The sequence below is a fragment of the Microcaecilia unicolor genome, chromosome 1 (assembly GCF_901765095.1).
Source record: "Microcaecilia unicolor chromosome 1, aMicUni1.1, whole genome shotgun sequence".
Lineage (NCBI taxonomy): Eukaryota > Metazoa > Chordata > Amphibia > Gymnophiona > Siphonopidae > Microcaecilia > Microcaecilia unicolor.
In genome coordinates, this window is record NC_044031.1 from 263,271,490 (window position 1) to 263,293,733 (window position 22,244).

The window sequence follows — 22,244 nt, forward strand, 5'->3', positions numbered from 1 at the left end:
GGATACCCCACGAGGTGAGATTTTGCGTGGAGCCCCAGATCTTTGTCGATTGACAGTCATTTTGTACTTCTTCCATTTTCTTACTATGGCACCAACAGTTGTCTCCTTCTCGCCCAGCGTCTTACTGATGGTTTTGTAGCCCATTCCAGCCTTGTGCAGGTGTATGATCTTGTCCCTGACATCCTTAGACAGCTCCTTGCTCTTGGCCATTTTGTAGAGGTTAGAGTCTGACTGATTCACTGAGTCTGTGGACAGGTGTCTTTCATACAGGTGACCATTGCCGACAGCTGTCTGTCATGCAGGTAACGAGTTGATTTGGAGCATCTACCTGGTCTGTAGGGGCCAGATCTCTTACTGGTTGGTGGGGGATCAAATACTTATTTCCCTCTGCAGAATGCAAATAAATTCATATACTTTCCACAATGTGATTTTCCGGATTTAATTTGTGATGTGCTATCTCTCACTGTTACCAATAACCTACCCTTCAATTATGGGCTGCTCATGTCTTTGTCAGTGGGCAAACTTACAAAATCAGCAAGGGATCAAATACTTATTTCCCCCACTGTATATATATATATATACACACACACTTTTTCAAACTGCTGCAATTGGGTTTCTGCATCTCATGTGAAGCGGATGAGGGGTTCTCATCTTTTTGTTTTTCACCTTACTGTGTAGCACCTACCTGCACAAAGGATAAAAAGGATGCAATGATGCCTGCATGGCAATTTGTAGAACTAACATACATAGCTAAAAACACAGACTAAATGCTATGCTTCCCCCTCCCCCTGACCACCACCACTACCATCAAGATGAAGGGGGGTTTTTTTGTTTACTGCAACATGAAATTCCATATGCTGAATTTTTTTTTTAAACACTAATCAAAATGAAGGTTTATAGATTTAGATTACTTATAACCCACCTTCATCCAAGATGGGGAACAAACTACACACAATCATTACAAAAAAAAAAAAAATCAATTAAACAGACTCACAAAATTGAGTCCCATGTGAACCAAGAGAAACATCACAATGATGAATGCAAAAGCCTGCTGTACAAGGAAATGTCATAACAACCTTTAAAATTTGTAAATTAAATTAAAAAAAAAAAAAAGGCAGTAGGTTTCATCCCAAAGGCCCAGTCACTGGAAAAACTCAAGTCATTTCAAGTCTTAGCTTGCAGCAGTCTGGTACTTACAACAAGCACATAATAAGCGTAGAGCTCTCGCCAGAAAATAAGTCTGAAGAGCACATCAAATATAAAAACATCAAAAACTTTCAGACACACTTATGCTACATGTCTCCTGCATTCAGAGTGTGTGGCTCCACTTTATCCTAACTGGCCATTTTCAAAAATTTCCAAGAAAAAGTAGTGAGAAATAAGCCTCATGTGCACCAAGGAAAATTTAGAATTTTTTTTTCTAAAAAAAAAGAACCCTCTCGAACAATTTCACAATTTAAAAATTATTTATCAAAGTAAGCAAGCATTTGGTGCTTGCGAGTTCAAAAACTGGCTGGTAACAAAGGAACTGTTAACACTATATATCCAAGAGAAGGAATTATTCCTAGTGAGATTCGGCGCACAAAATTTGCAAATTCTGCAAGTTTGTGTGTCATAATTCAAACAATTTTGCTAAATTATCCAGAATTTCAGTACAATCCAGTATTTTCATTAAATTACACAGGAGAAAACAAAGAACCTTCAAGTTTTTCATATATACAGGGGGATGCTCAAAACTCTGGCACTGTACTAAACAGCATGGGGAAGGAACTCCCTAATACTCAATGCTAATGACATGCAAATTTAGGCACATTTTTTTTGATAGTAAGCTCTTGCTTTATTCCTTCCCATGCTCATCCGATCCACTTTCTGGGCCTCTGAACATCCTGCACTGGTAAATGCAGGCTCCAAACCGGCGTTTATGGCTTCTAGCTTCCATGTTTACTTTTCAGCATCAGGGCTTTAGCGATTTTCTTCTGGAATCACCCACACTTCATCCACTTTTTTTTTTAAACATTCCCCCTCCTTGTATACAGATACCATCCGTATTTTGTCCAGTCCTCCCCCCACTCCCATACTCCACGTCTACTTTTTTGAGCCCACCACACTCCATTTTTTCCAGTCCCCCCTTGCACACACACTCCATCTTGATCTACATTTTTCCAGACCCCCCTGCCCCTGTCCTCACCGATCCGGCGCAGTAGGAGGAGGAGCTGCAGAAGCGCACATCAGGAGTACCTCTTTGTGGCAGGAAAGAACCCTACTGTCCTGCCCACTGCCAATGCTCTGGCCGGTGTCCACACCTCCAAAATGGCTGCCAAGACTTCCTGCAGCAGCCTCATGAGATTTCTGCTTGAAGTCTCGGTGGCCATTTTAAAGAAGTGGTGGCACTGGTCAGAGCAGCAGGAGAGTGGGGTTCTGTCCCGCTCCTGAAGAGGCCACTAGACCACCAGAGTGCATTATGATAGGCCCGGGGATGGCCCACTGAAGCTCAGGGGTGGGGCAGCCAGTCAGCCTTCCTTTTATCTCTATTACCACAGGATAAAACTAATTCGCTGTCCCTGTTCCTGAGGTACTACTATGGCAGTACTGTGATTTTTTTTTTAAGTTTTCAGAGTGCTGCAGATTCTGCAAGAAAAAGGTAAATCCTGCATGGCTGGTGAACTCTGCGCAAATTCTGCATCGCGAAAAAATTCCACCAGGAGTACAGGAATGTACACCCAAAGTTTTCATTTTGTTTTGGGTTTTTGTGTGTGTAGAAATGAATGTGATTAAAGAGTGTGTGCACATTTCCCAAGAGTCTGTATATGGGCCCAGACTTGGGCACAATCCTAAGATGCATGCAACTTAATTGGATGAGCAACAGTAACCAATTATTGTCATTAGTGTGCAGAAATCCCAGTTGGTACCAACTATTCTATAATGTAAGGTGCCTAAATCCAATCACACACAACCCAAAAGGGGCATGTTGGGAGCATTCCAAAATTTTGTGCGCATTTAAGGTCTCCACACCAAACTTGGGTGCCAGCATTTACGTCAGGATTCAGTCTGGCGCCCAAAGTTAGGGTACGAGAATCAGCACTAAGCACCGATCTTTTCTGCAACACATTTTTGAGCCCACCCCCCCAAAAAAAAGGGAAGTCATAAAGTGATAGCTATTAGAGTTAACCATTCATGAAGCGATATCTGGAGCACATCATAAATATATGTCTTTGTTGAACAGGTCAAAAGACCCCTTAGAGAACAAAGCTATTCCAAGTCAAGACCATTAATCATAAGATTCAGGGGTCCTTTTACAAAGCTGCGGGAGTGCTAACGTGCAGGGTAGCATGCACCAAATCAGAACTACCAACGGGGTACCACATGTGCCCAGCGGTAATTCCGAGTTTGGTGTATGCCAAATCCCGCAGTAGAAAATATTTGTATATTTTCTACCGTGAAAAGAGATTTTCCTGGCAGTAATTGGCAGCCACGTTGGTGTACGCTGCATGGTTACAGCACAGGTAGTGCGTGAGACCTTACCACTAGGTCAATGGCTAGAAGTAAGGACTCAGGCCATAAATAGGCACACACTAGTTTTAATATTTCTTTATGCCCATTTCCTGGCCCATTAAAAAAAATGGCCTTTTCCTAAAAAGATGCGCCCACACTACCACGTCTCTGTAAAAGGACCTCTCAATAATTTAGACATATATAAAAATATGTCAATAAAATCATAAAGTGTTCACTTTATGAACACAGCATATTTTTATGGAGGTATAAATGATTGAATCTTATGATTAATGGTCTTGACCTGAATAGCTTTGCGCTATAAGAGGTCTTTTGACCTGTTATATTTATGATGTCCTCCATATCTCATTAGCACGTGCTAATGATTAGTGGAGTGGAGGAGTAGCCTAGTGGTTAGTGCAGCAGACTTTGATCCTGGGGAACTGGATTCGATTACAACTGCAGCTCCTTGCGACTCTGGGCAAGTCACTTAATCCTCCATTGCCCCAGATACAAATAAGTACTTGCATATAATATGTAAACCACTTTGAACATAGTTGCAAAAAACATAGAAAGGCAGTATATCAAGTGCCATTTCCCTTCCCCCTTTCCCTAAATGCTATAGAAACCCATAGGAATATAAAAGCATCTCTAGCATTTAGCCCACACATATTTAACGAATGCACCAAAAACGCTAGCGCACTTTTGTAAAAGGAATCCTTCATGAATTATTTATTATGATTTATTTACCGCCTTTTTGAAAGAATTCACTTAAGGCGATGTGGCATAGTATACTACTTACATACTTACTACATACTGTGTTGACATTGTAACAGAACATTTTAGTAGACAGCGTAGGGTACAAGCAAAAAAGGAGAATACAAATAGATAAGGGTAAGAGGGGTTAGAAAATAAGGTGACTAGTTTAAAGAAAGTTGCACACGAGGTCAGAGATGATAAAATGTTATCTCAGCTAGGGTAGAAATTAATAGAAGTTAGTTATTAGAATTATCACTTTATGACTTTTTTTTTCAGACTATAATCATTTAAGTGGTCTTTTTGTTTTGTTGCCCTTTGTTTTTGATAGCCATTTTTTGAGTGCCATTTACAGAATCTGGCCCTTAGCACATGCTGTTTCTCAGTAGATATGCACGTGCAGCATGCATGCATATTAATCAGGAAAGAGCACGTATTTCCCCTGATTCTATAATGTGCAACCGGAGTTGCGCACGCAAATCAGTTCATATTTTGATTTGCACGCACAACTTGAATTATCTTAAGAAGCCACTTAAGCAACTGACACTAATTGGCATTTGTGATACCCGTAAATTCTAAGACGAAGAACCAAAAAAGAGAGCATGGCCATGGGCAGTCCAAAATCTATGCTCGCTGTAATACACTCAATCCACGCTTAACTTAGTTGCCAGCATTTACACCAAGTTTTACATAGCGTAAATACCCGTGACTAAATTCAGTTGTGCGGACCGCCACCACTAGGCATATTCTATAAACTGTGCCTACCTTTAGGTAGTTTATATAATACTAGTAAAAAAGGCCCATTTCTTAACGCAATGAAACGGGCGCTAGCAATGTAATGAGTTCCTGCCATTAATGTTTCCACGGTTGTATTCTGAATATAATTGTTGTTTACATGTGTAAGATTTCTTTATAAACAATATTTTTTGAGTAAACTGTGTTACAATGTGGTAAAAGTTTTCCTTGTTCAGGCCCTTCAATCAGTTTAACAATCACATCAGAAGAGCTCCTTACTCGTGAGAATGCAACATACAGTTGCCCATGTGAGAGACTGAGAGTGACAGTGTGTTTTACAGACAGTGTAAGAGAGAGATACACAGAGTGATTGAGAGTGTGTGTGTGTGATGTCGTGTGTGTGTGTGTGACAGTGATTAAATGTTTGTCTTCCCTTCGGTTCTGTGCACTTGCCTCCACTGATGTTCGTACCTCCCTGTATGTGATTGTTTTTTAGAGATTCAATCCACTCCACTTCCCTCCTCCAAGTTCCGTTCTGATTGGTTCTTCATTCTTGTGACATCGCGTTTGTTTGCTTAGCAACTATGCAGCATTCCGTTTCCTTGACGTGAGGGTGGGGACAGTGAGAGCCAATGAAACGCTGAACTACAGACTTACGAACCCTACACTGCCACGGAGTCAGCTTCAGAATGTTGGAGGTGCTTTTTATTATATAGGATGCCTATGTGTATTTTTTTCAGCACCATATATAGAATCAAGCCCATTATGTGCAAGAAGCACACACGCTAAGGAGAGCATGCAGTATGCACACACTGCATGCTCTTTTCAATAGACAACACTCATTTCAAAATGATAGCTGATCCCTAGAACATACTAGTCTCTAAAATGTAATAAATCACATCTGAATGCAGTGGTGTGCTGGTAAATTTTTAACAGGCTCTCTCCCCAGTCCACCTTGGCGCCCCCCCCCCCCAAATTGCAGAGCTGGCTATACCCGGGGGGTGGGGGGGGGGGGCGGCCAACACATTACTCTCTCCAGGAAAAAAAAAATTAAATGATCCCAGGTTCCAATCTAATTCATGTTTAATATGGGATAAAATGCCATAAATAAGTAAATATAGACTTTTAACGTTCAGCATCTGATTCTCAAAGTGGACATATTCCAAACACTATAATGAAAATAAAATTATTTTTTTCTACCTTTGTTGTCTGGTGACTTTGTTTCTCTGATCATGCTGGTCCAGTATCTGATTCTGCTGCTCTCTATCTGTTCTCTTGACTCCGTTTCCAGGGCTTCCTTTCCATTTCTTTCTTTTCTTTCCTCCTTTCGTCTTCATTTCTGGTCCTCCGCAGACTTGACTGTACAGTGGATCCAGCTTCTGCCTATTTTCTCCATCCATGTGCAGTTCTCTCCTCACTTCCTTTTCCCTCATCTAATCTCCTTCCTCTATCTTCCCTCCATGTCCAGCATTTCTTCTCTCTCCCTTCCCTCCCCTCCATCCATGTCCAGAATTTCTCTTGCTCTCCCCTCCATCCATGTCCTGAAACTCTCCTCTCTCCCCTGCCCCCCCCTACCCATCCATGCCCAGCAAGTCTCTCCCCTGCCCCCCTCTACCCACCCATGCTCAGCAAGTCTCTCTCCCCTGCCCCCCCTACCCATCCATACCCAGCGATTCTCCTCCCTCCCATGCCCTTCCCTCCCGATGCCAAGCATGTCCAACGATGTCCTTTGCCCCCACCCTCCCCTCCGACTTTTTTGAATTACCTCCGTCGAAGCGTGCGCTATTTAAAGCCCGGCTGCGTGCTGGCCGTCTCCAGGCTGCCCCTGCTTGCTTCGGATGATGTTCGTGCCTTAGTCCCTCCTTCATTCTGACGTCATTTCCTTTTTTCGCGAAGGCGGGACTAAGGCACGAACATCATCCGAAGCAAGTAGGGGAAGCCTGGAGATGGCCAGCATGCAGCAGAGCTTTAAATAGCGCGCGCTTCGACGGAGGCAATTAACAAAAAGACGGATGGGAGCTGGAGGGGAGGGTGGGGGCGAAGGACATCGTTGGACATGCTTCGGAGCGGCAGGGGAGGTAAGCATGGCCTGTGATGGTGCCCTCCTGCCATGCTTACCTCCCGCAATGGAGCCGGCTCGCCCCCAACAAACACCGGCTCGCAAGAGCTGTCAAAATTTAACAAGCGGCTCTTGCAAGCCGGGCAGAGCCGGCTCCAGCACACCCACTGTCTGAATGTGATCTCATTTGGTTAGCCCGATTATCACAACCCCCAAATAAAGCCTTTTTTTCTTGGGATAAACACAACCTTGTATTTTAATCCAAATATCATTTGATAAAATGCAAACCAAAACTAAAAGAAGCTTAATATACCAAGGACTGAAGGATTACTCACTAAAGCAGTGGCTCTCAACCCAATTCTCAGGAAACACCCAGTCAGTTGGGTTTTTGGTCTAACCACAAGGAATATGCAAAGAGAGATTAGATTTGCATATAAGGGGAGGCAGTACATGCTTTCTCTTCTATTCTCATTGTGGATATCATTTAAAAATTTGAGTGGCTGATTATGTTCCAAGAACTGGGTCGAGAACTCCTGCACTAAATTCTCTTCAGGATAAAAGACAATGCCTGGTTGTATCATTTCTCAAACATGTCAGGTCCCTAATCTGCAACCAGCATGTGGAAAGGTCAGTAATCCATGTCTTTAGAAAATATGGGAAATGCTAGAATAAAAAAAGAAATGTACCAAAATACATGCCAATAAATGACTACATACAGTCATTTGTGGCTACTAAAACAATGGAAAGGGAGTGGGGGAATATTCCAAAGAGGCAAAGTATCACCAATTAATCCTTGTGCTAACAGCAAGCTGTAAAATATGCAGCTCTGTGCAAACATCAAGCTATTTACAGAATAAAATGTGGCCATCTCTGGGAAAAGGTGACTAAAGTCTCCAGAAACAAAAAAAAATTAGGTTTAAATGTATTCAGTTAGAGCAAACAATTTTGTAACACAACAGTCCAAACATCTTTTCAGTGAAAAGAATAAAGTTACAGAAGATCAAACATGTAACTTTTGCTGACTGCTTATGGACCCCCATCACATGAAAAAATTGCCACTCAACATTTTAGATCTGCTATCTTTGTCACCTTTTCCCCAAAGACTGAAACAAATGTGGTCATATAATGGACACATGGTTTAAAAAAAAAAAAAAAAAGTTGAATTAACACAAGTACATTGGGCCAGATGCTCAAAGCTTATGGGGCTTGTAACATTCCTTTTTGACTGGTTTGAGCCGGTTCTGCACGTACATTATTGTCCACCTAATGCTCAAGTGTTTCGGCGCTGCTTATACTATTCACAAAAGCAGCAGCAGCCTAAAGCTAGATGCAATTGTATTAAAATTAGTATTCTGTGAAATACAGACATTTCTATGCAATGCATAGAAGAAGGGAGCGCCTACTTGTAACACTTAAAATTTTCTGGCAGGTCTGAGGTAGCATATAAGGACAGCTTCTCAGCGAAGTGATGTGCAGCACTCATGTGTGGCCTGAATCACATGCATGCGTGTGCCCAGAACATTGACATACACATACAAAAAAAAAAAATTAGTCCATGAAATGCAAGGCGCAGTGCCCCGCAGGGTGCACGGAGCCAAAAATAACATGGCGCCGTGCCCCTGACGGGCATGCGCACGAAGCCCAGCGGGGGCAAGCGAGGCGAGGGAAGGGTCAAGCCCCATCGCCAGAGGCTCCCTGCTGGGCAACAGGAGGAGCAATGGAGGGGTTTAAAAGCCCACGCAGAAAGCCAGGTCGACCTCTTCCGGTCGCCACGGCAAGCGGATTGCAAGCAGACGGACTGCACTGACCCCCTTACCTGTGTGCGCTACTAGCTCCGATCCTGAGTCCAGAGGTGGCTAGAACATGTGCATAGCAGCAGGCTCCAAAGAGCAGTTGCTCATTTTTCAAGCCCGGGCATACGCAGAACAATGCTTACTGTAAGACCGTTCTGGCATGTGCTAGACACTTTCCCTATCAAACTGCACAAAGTCTTTCCGTGCATCTCATTTGCATGCAATTTTGAGCCTCAATTGCTATTTCTGGCTCGGCAAGTTCAGCCGTGGCTATAAATGCATGCGGCTATTACCAACGACTTGAGCACTGGCGCTGATCCACAAAGCCTCAGGTATGCTATCACCCACCAAATCTTTCAGGAAATGCCAGATTGAGTGGCCCAGGGTGGGTCACACTGTGTACAATGACATTCTTAGGAACAGAAGAGTGCAAGAAGCCCTGCGGGTGCTTCTTCTCCCTGCCTCAAACCAAGGCCACAACAATCCACATCTTGTAAATCAAGAAGGAACCAAAATCTCAAACACTGGGGGAGGAGCGAGAAAGAAGCAGCAGTGGATACAAAAGTCCCCTTTCTATCTTCATTTCACCTAGATTGGGCTCTTAAACACCTACAGAGGCTATAACAATATTTTTGTGCTTGTGTTTTTTTCTTTACAAAGATTACAAAAGCTTTTCAGGACTACAACTGAAAAGAACGGTCCAAATTCAACCAGCTATAATACCTATAGGACAGTCTCATTTAATAACATGTATAGAATGTTTGTATGTTTGGGAAGCTAGCCAGTGGCCTGGATTGGCCGCTGTCATGGATAGGATGCTGGGCTTGATGGACCCTTGGTCTTTTCCCAGTGTGGCATTACTTATGTAACAAAGGCCCTGACGCTCAGAAGCAAATGCAGTCACTAGAGGCCATTAGTGCCGGACTAGCATACGTATTTGCTCCGCTAAATGCTCAGAGCCACTGAGCACATGAAATAACATGCTCACCAGCTTTGAGCGCAATGAGCATGCAAATACTAAAAACGGGTCATCACCTACTCCTCTCCAACGCTCAGCGGGGCTGTGCGTCAAACAAGGGTGCACCTCCTCGAGTAAATCCTACGCCTGATTGGAGCTGGCATTAGGGTTATGTCAAGCAGGGGAGGTATAGGAAGCCCTGACCTTTAAATCCCAGAACCCCCCCCCCCCAAAAAAAAAACCACTAAACCCTGGTGGACTCCAGACCCCCCAACCCCCCCTAAAATGCATAAAACCATGGTGGTCCAGTGGGATCCCTAACTGTGCACCCCCATCCTGAAGACTACTCACATCAAACCCGGCGCGTGCACGCTCAAAGTGTCTCCACAGCGAGGCGGCAATCACCACACCTCGCAATGATTCATCACAGAGTGGGCGCTGTAACCAAAATACACTTCAGCGCTATCTACACCGAAAAATAAATCTGATGTTTGCAATTCCATATTAACAAACGTTACTTACAAATTATTATACTGCCAAGACAAAAGCCAGTCTGACACCTATTGAAACGGAAAATGTGCCCGGGCTCTTCCAACATAGGTGATCCAGAACGCCAGGGCTTCCTGCTCTCCTTCCTTCCCTCCCCCTTTATCTGGCCTTCCCCATCCACCAGGTTTAGCCATTCAAGCAATGCGGCTAATTTTCAAACCCTAGCTCCCTTAAATTGGATGCTTTACAAATTAAAACGGTTTCTAAACTTTACCAGACAAGTAGGGACAGGAGATGAGAACTAAGCCAACTTTCCTACCTCAGCCATTCGACTCTACAACTTATCCTTGACTAGTTAATGGATGTATTTTACAGACAGTAAATTTTAGCAGAATTCTTTTATAATACGTTAGTAACCCAGCAGCCAGCATTGGAAGGAGACCCTGTGCGCCAGAATTAAGTCTTTCAATGTACACAGCAGATTTCAAAGCCCAGTTATATTCACCTCTTTGTAAATCATTACAAACACGGTTAATGATAACTGTGGTTCTAGTTTCTAGATGTGGTACCAGTTGTGACTATGGTAACAGTGATGAATAAGGGCCTCAGCTACCTAAATGTGGTATAACAAAGATGTAAAAGGGAGTTAAGACAAGCTTATTTTGACTAATTTAGCATTCCTCCTTTATACAGTACTACTCATAAAAGCTTTAAAATATCGGACTCATTTATGATGAAGCTCTTCCTAAAACCCAAGTGACTGTAAATATTTACCCTGAAGTAGTAGGCTTTTAAAGCTTTTATCTGGAGTTTACTGTAGAGTTACAGGAATTAATTCTTACTTTTGTCTCCTAAGCCCTGGGCGGATGGTTAGGGTTGGAATACAATGATCTGCTAAATTCTCCAAACAAGTTACTGTAATACTGTCCCGCCACTGAATGACTGAAGTTACAAATCCCTTCAGTTTATCTAGACTCACACTAAGCTTTACTCGCTTAAACACACTGGTTAAAAAAATAATAAAACCTGAAAATAAAACAGGGGGGAAAAAATCAAAACCTTGCGGAAACGGTTTTAGAAATTAAACAGGGTAAAGAGATGCTGAGTCATACCATTTGTTTCAAGTCATGAAAACAGGAATTGTGTGATTTATGGATGCAATGCACACGACCCCCAACTCAATATTTCAATTAGTTATGAGTTGTCTTATTTTGGTTTCTCAGGTTTAAAGAAATCAGCTGTAGTAAATCTTCTCACATGTAATATCATTGTACCACTCACAACAGAAAAACGCCTGTTGGCAGGCTCGAGACTAAAGTACTCGCATAAAACTGCTAATCCGTCTTGAATTAGATGTGCTTAAGGGCAGAATTTGGAGTCTTGCAATTAATTGTGACACACTTAGAATCTAAAAGGACCAGAACAATTATAAACCTAAGCAGATCTGGGTAAGGAAATACCACTCTTTGTTGCAAAAAAAAGTTGCAAGATCCATTATCACTCTACTTGAAGATTTTAATGTGATTCCAGTCACAACTTAAAGCAACTCAAGAACAGGGCCAGCTTTAAGGAATGACCCAATAATTTTGAGTCCATAAAACAAGCAAACAGCTAGCCAGATTACCTGCACAATTTTTACATAACACTAACTTTGTCCAGGGAATTCATTCCTAAAATTTCAAAAAGGGTGAAAAAAATTACACACAAAAAAAACCCTACGAAAATAAAATTCTACCCAAAGTGTTGCATGACCAGTGCAAATGAGTTATATTTAACAGAACAAATTCAGTTTTGGTTGCAATATTATTTTTAGTCCTGAGATTGGAAGAAATCAGACCAGAAAAAAAAAAGTATAGCACAAAGCTGAAACAAAATCGTGAAACTTTGCATCTAGATCTTACAACTTAGCCCTTTTAAGGCAAAAAGTTCCAAGGCCTTTTTTTTTTTTTCAGAAACTTTTGTTTTCATAATTTCCTGTGATATTTTTCTCTTTCTGTAGTTGAAAAAAATTCCTTCCTAGAAAAAAAATGGGATTTTTAAGCATACTTTGAAATTGCAACTTCTGGCCTTCCCTTCTATTTGTACAAAACAAATCTGGCCCCAAAATTAATTTTAAATAAACCTGAAAAAAAATTTGCTTTTAGTTTTAAAAACACCCAAGAGGGAAAGACATTTGAGTTTTCACTCAAATCAACTTAGATAAAAGTGTGGCACTACATTTTTCATTCTGTTATACCCCTGGCCCCATAAAGAGTTTCTTATTTTCTTTTAATGTTTTTTGTTTTTGAAGTCAAGCAATGACCTGCCAGATATGCCTATCAAAATCTGACTGAAAATTTAATAAAAATGGCTGAAAGTCATATATTGACTCACAAATGAAGATGTCTGTTTTGTTGGTGCCAGTGCATGTTACTAACTTAAGGTACAGCAAATATTTAAAAAGTTAAAACAAACTCATTAATTCTCGAATGTAAATTTAAAAGGGAAAGTTATTTCAATTTTAAAACAAAGTAAAATTCTGAAAATAGCAAGAGCTAGATTTTTTATATATATTACTTCAAATGAAATGAGATTTTGCGCTGACCCCCAACAAAACACATGTATTTTAGACGCACAAACAGAAGCTCTAAAACATCTAAACAAGTATGAAAGTGTGAGCAGCAACGCCAATAATGAAAGGGTTCAGCCCTGACTCCTAACCAGATTATTTCACCAGCATTCACGGTTCAGTAATTACAGAAGCCTGTAGTGGTGTTCCAGGTTTCAAAACGTGACTTATTCCATCATTTTTTAACATGCTTTAAAATACTTTTTTTAAGAGGGGGCCTATAGGAAACTACAAATTAATTTTAAAATTCCTGGGCAAGGTAAACAAGGTACTGATCAATTCATAAAAATCCTAAATTTCGGAACCTTAACTGATATACCTGGGGGGGGGAGGGGGAGTAGCTACTAAAAACAGCCACATATTTAACATAAGCAGTCCGTCGATTACCGTGATTATCAACATACTTTGTTTTTGCATATTGGTCCTGACCAGGAACCAAAGTGAGGATTTTTCTGCGATTTTCGTCTTTTTAATAGCCACCCAGAAGTCAGCAAAGACACAGTTTCTGCCCACTTTCAAGCTGTAGTCTACATTTCACAGACAGACAATTGCATCGTCTTTGGATGTAGAATTATCACGGTGTGTGGGAGGACAAGGGAGTCTTTGCAAAACCACAACAGCTCCAGTTAAAGTAACAAAATAATTAAATAAATAACCCCTGAGAAACGGGGTATTCGAGGAGCTCTCGAAACCTCATTTACATAACACGCCCAAAACGAAATAAGCTAAAAACCACAAACAAGGTCCCAGTTTTTCACCAAAATAAATTCTAAGCACCCAACAGCATAGAGAGGAACGGGGGGGGGGGGGTGGTACAGATACAGGTACTGACCTCCTGATCGTGCTGCTGGCAGTAGCTGAGCCTCTCCGGGAAGACGGGCAGGATGGAGAAGGGCGGCGAGAAGGCCTGGGAGAGGGAGGACAGCGGCGGACTGCCGCCTCCAGGGCAGGCTCCGACGCCAGCGACCGCATTGGAGGAGGAGGGAGAGGAGCCGGGCAGCCCCGGGTCGGGTGGGAACCTCTCGATGAAGTGGTCCTTGGTGAGGCGGACGCGCTGGTGCGCGCGCACGCAGCGCTCACACAGGTACTCGCGGCAGTCCAGGCAGTGGGAGCTCGCGCCGCTGCCCTCGTCGCACGAGCTGCACCGCGGCTCCCCGGGCTGGGGCTGCTGCGCGTGCCGGCGGAGGAGAGCCGAGCGCGGCGGCTGGTGCCGGTGGTTGTTGCTGCTGCTACTGCCGCCGCCGTTGCTTTTGCCGCTCTCCTCGGCGGCGGACACCACCACGGCGTCCAGGAGGCTGCTGAGGTGCAGGAAAGCGGCGGAGGGCAGCGCGTCCATGCCCGCCTCGGACAGCAGCACCTTGTGGTCGCAGAGGGGGCAGCGGAGCTTGAGGGGCTCGCCCGGGCTGGCGTGCGCTTCCAGGCAGGGTCGGCAGAAGGCGTGGAGACAGGGCAGGACGTGCAGCCCCGCTCCCCTCCGCCCTACCGCTGCCTGCTGCTGCTGAGACTGCCGAGACGAGGATGAGCCGCAGGAAGAGGACGAGTTGGACGTCTGGGATGACGACGATGATGAAGTGGATGAGCCTGAAGATCCCGGCGCCGGCGAGCCGCACACTTCCTTGCACAGGGCACAGAGCTGGTAGTCCGCCTCAGGGAACGCAGCCATTTGCAAGAGAGCCAACGGGAGGGGGTGGGGGGTAATTGAACAAAACAAATAGTGGGGAGGGGGGTGATGGGAAGAGCAGAGGTTGCAGCGAGAAGTCCTTATTTGATGCAAAGCAACTTCGCCGTACGACCTGATGAATGGCTCCTTGCCCCAATTCACTCTTGTCGATTTAATATTTTGCCCCGATCTAGAATTAACCCTGTGCTTGTTTACATTAAATAACTGTATCGATCTGCAAGAGTAATCAATAAGTGACAATTTCTCATTTCCCCTTGGGTCAGCGGTTTACGATGTGCCTTTAGCGTGTCTTGGCACAATACAGTGTTATCTGTGTCTCTGCAGGATAAAACCAGTTATAAACCGTGTACATTTCTTTGAAAATTTTCTTTTTAATGTGGAAACTTTTTTTTTCTTGCAGTCACTCCCACTTGCAGATCAGTTTCTCGCCTGAACTGAGTGATTCAACTTCATGTCCCCCGATTGCTACTATAGCAGCAAGTTTGGGGTATTGAGTTGTAAGGATTTTTTTTTCTCCCTCCGGGATATGTTGTTAAAACTTAGGAAAGTCAATCAAAAGCTACGTTGCAAAACCGAACCATCTCCCCGAATGATGAAGGCGCCGATCCTCCTCCTCCTTCCCCACTGCCAAAACCACAACATGACAGGCGGAGTAAACCGAGAGCGCTGGAGGAATGAATGAATGAATGGAAAGAGAGGACCTGCTCGTGGCGGGGCCCCAGAGGATGCACAACGTCTTGCTGCTGGGGATGTCTTTTGCCCGCTTGCCCCTCTTGTACCGAGTCTGGTCTGCGGATTCTCTCCCCGATTGTCCCCCGAGTGTCTCCGGGTTCTAGAGCCCCATTATCTCCCCGATCAGCGGTGGCTGCACTGTAGAGCGAAGGGGAGCACGGGAGGCTGCAGCCGCTCCCCACCAGCGCTTTAAATTATTCATTGGCCCATATTATCTACTTTCACGATTCTAGCCGCACGCTGCCATTCAATCTCCACGCAAGTCGCTCTTATTTTGCTTCTCCTTTCTTCACCTTGCATGAAGCAGCGACAGGAAAATATCGCATTGCCTTTGGCGGGTTTTTCCCCCTTTATTTCTGTCCGGAGCATGAACAACCTCCCGCAGCACCAGGTTTGAATTAGCAGCAATAGAGGGAAAAAAAACCCCACTGAAGATTCTGAATCGGTGTGTGTAGACTTGCAGCGGATCCTAGAAGCCACCACTTATTTGAAGAGTTCTTTTTCTGCTTTTTTTTCCCCCTGCCCTTCCTTCCCTAGGAGAGGTTATGTGCGTGAAGCAGATCTCGTGGTCCCCCTCCCCGGCTCACCGATCTTCGGACGCGTGGTACTAAAACTGGTCGGCTACAACAGGGAGGGAATCCTTTTTAATCTGCACTTCCGCCTGAGCTCCCGGGAGGGTGGGGGTTGGGAGGTCGCAGAGAAGCAAACAGGAAACATTAACCCTCTCATTGCCTCCCCTCCTCCCGGGGAGGAGCCCTCGCTTGCGGTTTCTTTTGCATTCCTCTCTAGCCCCGCCTGTTCATCCCTTTCAATCGCCTCGGTGCTAATCGAAATTTAGTGCCGATTATATTTTTTTAATAAAACACCTGAAAAAAAATGTTTACCACGGCAAAACTGTGCAGCAAAACCCCTAATTGTCTCATATCTGTATAAAAATCTTTTTTCCCCCCCTAAAAATAGCAAATGAGGGTCTGCTTAATCTGTTTGTAGTTCCTGTTTCCGGGCGAAAACTGGGGGGAAGGGAAGGTTAATTATTTTTTTCTATAGGTAAATAGTTAAGCGTTTGCCTCATTTCCCCCCCCCCCCCCCCAAAGTTTATATCCTAATAAAGAACCATAGATACAAATACATTTATTTTTCTTTCATTAAAAAAGGCATTTTGAACTAAAATGAAGATGCCTGTGTACCTGTTGCAGGTTTTCCAAGATAGTCCAAATAATTTTGATGTATTAATAATAACTATTCATAAAGATCTTTTCATTGATAATAATTTTGTACAAAGGTACTGTCACCTTTTGTGGCTGGTTATCTGTTACAACCTAACACATTCTATAATAAGCCTTCTGTATTATTTTTGTACAATTTTTTCTAAATATAATGTAGACATTGGGGGAGGAGTTGTTTTTTGTTGTTGTTGTTGTTGTTGTTTTACTAAACTAGTACATCTGAACCTAATTTGTACTTCTAAGCCTTTTTCAAATGGATCCCAAATTGAAAATATTATACTGTTTGACAATATAAGCAAATATAAGCCTGGATGTCACACTGCCACCTGAAACTGAACATGACCAAAACTGAGCTTATTGTCTTTCCCCCCAAGCCCACCTCGCCCCTCCCCCCCCATTCTCTATTTCAGTAGATGGCACCCTCATCCTCCCTGTCTCATCTGCTCGCAACCTAGGAGTCATCTTTGATTCCTCCCTCTCCTTTTCCGCTAACATCCAGCAGACGGCCAAAACCTGTCATTTCTTTGTCTACAACATTAGCAAAATTCGCCCCTTCCTCTCTGAATACGCTACCAGAACCCTTATCCAAACCCTTGTCACCTCTCGCTTAGATTATTGCAATTTACTTCTCACTGGTCTTTCGCTCAGCCCTCTCTCTCCAGTCTGTCCAAAATTCTGCGGCACGACTTATTTTCCGCCAAAATCGTTTTACCCACACTAGCCCACTCAAGTCACTTCACTGGCTCCCTGTCCACTTCCGCGTACAGTTCAAACTTCTTTTACTGACCTTTAAATGCATCCATTCTGCAGCCCCCCATTACCTCTCCTCTCTCCCTACATTCCTCCCCGTAATCTCCGCTCGCTAGACAAATCTCTCTTGTCGTCCCCCTTCTCCTCCACTGCTAATTCCAGGCTTCGTTCCTTTTCCCTCGCAGCACCTTATGCCTGGAATGGTCGTCCTGAGCCTGTACGCCTACCTGTTTTCAAATCTATGCTGAAAACCCACCTTTTCACCACTGCTTTTGGCTCCTAACCACTACTCAATTCCCCTATCCTTGTTCCTTCTCACCCAGTACTTTCCTCGCCCTTAATTGTCTGTCTGTATTTTTAGATTGTAAGCTCTATCGAGCAGGGACTGTCTCTCTGTGTCAGGTGTTCAGCGCTGCGTGTGTCTGGTAGCGCTATACAAATGTTAATAATAATAATACTTAAATTTGAGTACTCATAAGTGTACACCTTACTTTATTAAAGGTTTATTAAATGTTTATTAAAACATTTGCTATACGTAAGGGTGATTTTTTTTTACTCCAACTATGATAAATATCGGAGGTAGACATTTTATATACATATTTTAACCTTTTACAGACATATTGTTAAACTGTAACATTACATCAGACTTGCACAGATACATTTTAGATTAATGTTACTTGAACATTGTTTCAGTGCCAATAACTAATTAAAACCTGAAATGTAGTGGATTCCCTTTGTATTCAAACAGCTGGGGCCTTTGAAATTATGAGGTCATCGCCGCCGCTCCCCCCCTCCACCGGGCCCCCTCCTTACCGGGCCCGCGCAGCGCCTCTCACCTGGGCAGGCCCAGGAGGAAAGGAGAGACGTGAAGACTGGGTGAAGAGGTATCAGCTGTTCTTTCTGCCCGTGCAGCGCCTTCACACAGAGGTGAGAGGCGCTGCGCGGGCCCGGTAAGAAGGAGGTGGGGGTGGGGCACAGGGGCGGAGGATGGCAGGAGGTGGAGCTGGGGAAGAGAGGAAGGGAGGTGGGCCGGGGCAGCCTTAAATTTTGATTTTTGTTTTGATGCAGGGGGAAGCGGGGAGCAGCGACGAACTTGGGCGGGGCGGGGGCCAAGGCCGTCCGTGAAGGACGCTCCTGACGAGCGCCTTTGTCCCCTCCCGATCCATGCAACGTGTTTGTGTTTTGGTTTTTGTTTCTTGGTTGTTTTGACGTTTGTGGCATGCGCAGAGCAGCCAGCATAACGCTTGGCTGCTCTGCGCATGCTTTAGGGGCTGATTACCAACGGGGATTACACCAGTTTGAAGCATTCTGCTTTACAGTACCGCACCGAACATGTGCGACTTGTTTTTTTGGTGCATTCTTCGTTTTTTAAAATTCATTAAGGACTTTAACGTTTTAGATTTTTTAACGTTTGGTTGATGCATCTGGCCCTCAGTTTGGTTCAGTTTCTCTGTAAAGCCACCCACTGGGGAACATCTGAATATCACCAACCCCTCCTCTTTCACCAGTAAGATAAGTGTCTCATGGGCTGATGCTCAGAACCTTGGTGCTATAGCGAACAGCGCCCAGGAATAGAGCAGGAAAATAGCTCCCCAATGCTCAACACTAATTGCATGCAAATATCATGCGCACTAGGAGACTAAAAGTAAGGGGAGGAACATGCCGACCGCATGAGCCCAAGAGTTTTGCAGTAAGTCTGGCTCTTGTGCGCATATGGTAGGCAAAACCCGCAAGTGAAGCAGATCTTAGTGCCGTTTCTCTGTGCCTTTAAATATAAGCCTTTCACAATTTTTTTCACTGAAGGTTTATATTTAAGCACAGAAAGCAGGCGCCAATGTTGTGCTTTCATTTTCGGCTTTGTTCGGACTTGCACGCGTGTGTTTCTCACGCCTAGTGTTAGAGGCTTCCAGGGGCTTCCACATTCAATCCAAACTGGCAGATTTTAAAGAAAAAATGATGGGGGAAAACCTCTCTTCAAACAACTTAATGCCAGCTCTGAGCTGGCGTTTAGGTTTCCAGTGGTAAGAGACTAGGAAATGATCTCATTAACATCTGTTTGAATATATTTAAATACTATTTGCACTAATCTTTGCCACACATGTTTCCTGCGCTGGAGCTCTGTGAACATTCTGCACAGATTAACACCAGCGCTAGTTCAGCACTAATCAGCTCTAGCGCTGGCATTAGGTTCTGCGCATTGGCCCATCAGTAAAAATGAATGCCTCACTTGCAAGGGACCATTAACATAACAGCAACTATGGATTTCACTATGTCAGGGATTAGCTGCTTGACTGAAGACCAAACACAGTTCAGGGCAACTAGCCAGAGGGACATCGTGAATCCAAACCAATTGGACATGCACTTCCAATTCATATCACTTTTTTCTATTCTTTATTTCCCCCTCCATCTTTTCCAGTGCATTCCCCCTCCAATCTTACTATCAATAGCAGTCTGCCAACTTACTTTCTTCTTTTCTTCTATTTATGTCCCCTCCGTATGTATTTTATCCCTCCACTTGCCTCTCCTCTTTTCAGCCCTCATTCTTCATAACTTACCCAGGGAATGCGGTAAAGGCGGTTAGCTTAGCGGGGTTTAAAAAAGGTCTGGCCGGCTTCATAAAAAGGAAAAGTCCATAGACCATTATTAAATTGACTTGGGGAAAATCCACTGCTTATTTCTGGGATAAGCAGCATACATTGTATTGAATTTTAGGGGGGATCTTGCCAGATATTTGTGACCTGGATTGGCCACTGTTGGAAACAGGATGCTGGACTTGATGGACCTTTGGTCTGTCCCAGTGTGGCAATACTTATATACCCTCACCTCTCCCTTTCCTTACTCATCCCAGTTTCTATTTAGTTCTAGTTTTATTCTCCTTCTCTCCTTTATGCTATTTCCTTTCCACTCTCTCAAACACAGTCCATCAACTCTCCTTCCTCCCCAAGGGTGGAGTTTTGGAGAGGAACGTGTTGGGCAATGCCCCTCCCAAAGCATTGCTAGCTTAGGATGGGAATGGGGTGGAGAAGAGGGGGAAGATGGTGGTAAACGGGGTGTCTATCTACGCTAACAGAGTGGTCACATGCAAATCACAGAAAAATGAGAGTATATCTCCAATTCACTCCACTTATGATTGATGAGGAAAAGGCTGGGCATTCTGTTTGCAACCTGTAAAAAATATAAATATCAATTAGGGTTTGCTGGGGAGGGGGCAGCGTCTAGGAGACGGTGGCACAGCCATGGCCCACAGCCCCCCCTCCACGTTTTGGGCTCAGGCTCCCTCCAAACGTGCAGCTCCAGTTAAATGACTGGAGGGGATACCAAAGCCCTCCCAGACAAAGAAATTTGCTACTGAGCTGCTCTGCTCCTCATGTTGCTACAGTACAGAAATCAGCAGTGTGCTGCCAGCCATCGAAACTCCTTGTGCATGCACCGTTTGCACAAGAACTGAGTATGCTCAGGGAGTCCTGGTGTCAGCAGCTGCCAACTTCTGTAGTGCAGAAGGGTGAGGACAAGGTTTTGGCTGGTGGGGATTTGGCATTCCCACCTGGAATGGTATTATTTGTGGTGTGTTGGAAGGAGGGAATGTGTTCCCTCCCCCCCCCCCCCCCCAATGAAATCAGAGGGCTGGCTATGCCCCTGCCAGGAGAGAGGCACATTGTTAACAAATGAATTGGGATGCTGACTTGGGAATGAGGCTAAAATTATGAAAAACATAGCAAAGTTGTTGTTGATCAGTTGAAATTAATGAACCTCCAAGTCATGTTTGTTGGCCATTAGCTTAAATGTATCACTGTTGGTATATTGCATAATGAATGCAGAGTTACATTTAATTACTAATATACTGGATGTATACCTAATTTTAAAGGCCCCAGCTGTGTGAATACAAAGGGAATCCACTACATTTCAGGTTTTAATTAGTTATTGGCACTGAAACAATGTTCAAGTAACATTAATCTAAAATGTATCTGTGCAAGTCTGATGTAGTGTTACAGTTTAACAATATGTCTGTAAAAGGTTAAAATATGTATATAAAATGTCTACCTCCGATATTTATCATAGTTGGAGTAAAAAAAAAAATCACCCTTATGTATAGCAAATGTTTTAATAAACCTTAAAGTAAGGTGTACACTTATGAGTACTCAAATTTAAGTATTATTATTATTAACATTTGTATAGCACATGGGGCGGAGGATGGCAGGAGGCGGAGCTGGGAAAGAGAGGAAGGGAGGGGGGCTGGGGCAGCCTTAAGTTTTGATTTTTGTTTTGATGCAGGGGGAAGTGGGGGGAAACGGCGAACTCGGGCGGGGGGGGGGGGCAAGGCCGTCCCTGAAGGACGCTCCTGATGAGCACCTTTGCCCCCTCCTGAGCTTGCCATCCTATAAGGTTTGTTTGTTTTTTTGTTTTTCCAAGCCCGCACAGCCACAAAGAGAGGTCCAGGCATTTCATTTGGTTTTCCTGCGTTAAACCAATCGGAAAAGGTTAGTGCATCTCATTACAATAGGGTTTCTACACGAATTGCTCATCTGCATTCCGTTTTCGTTAGCTGCTACCGTCGTCGGAAAATGGGCTTTAGTGCATGCAACGGTTAAAAAATTCTTTCTTAAAGGCTCATTTAAGACTTGTTAAAGTTTAGTGCATCTGGCCCTGACAGTATGTTCCAGACTGTCCCTGCTGAAGTAGCCCAAGGCTCAAAGGAGAGCTTGCCTGTGAGGAGAAACCTATTCATTTTGGGAATTATCCAGTATTTAACACAGCAAGGGGGTGAATTAGCATAAATCTAAAACAAGTGAGCAGTAGCACCAATTGCCAAGGCTTCAACCCTGGCTACTGTCCAATCACACATCTTTCACACACATTCAAAAATCAATGATCTTATAACCATCTCTGTAATGTGGAGAATCTCTCTAACATTCAATATATCTCATTCTTGGATCAGACTTAAAGAGCTCCATGCTCAAAGATTTGCAG

At 43.9% G+C, this 22,244-nt stretch overlaps 1 protein-coding gene across 1 annotated transcript in view; it reads right to left on the reverse strand.

Moving 5' to 3' along the window:
- TRIM71 (tripartite motif containing 71) overlaps positions 1-14,550 on the reverse strand; it is a 146,998-nt gene extending 132,448 nt beyond the window's left edge. Inside the window, exon 1 of the mRNA XM_030190024.1 lies at positions 13,720-14,550. Within this exon, the coding sequence (XP_030045884.1) occupies positions 13,720-14,550 (831 nt within the window). The remainder of the gene's footprint in view (positions 1-13,719) is intronic.
- Positions 14,551-22,244: the final 7,694 nt, after the last annotated feature.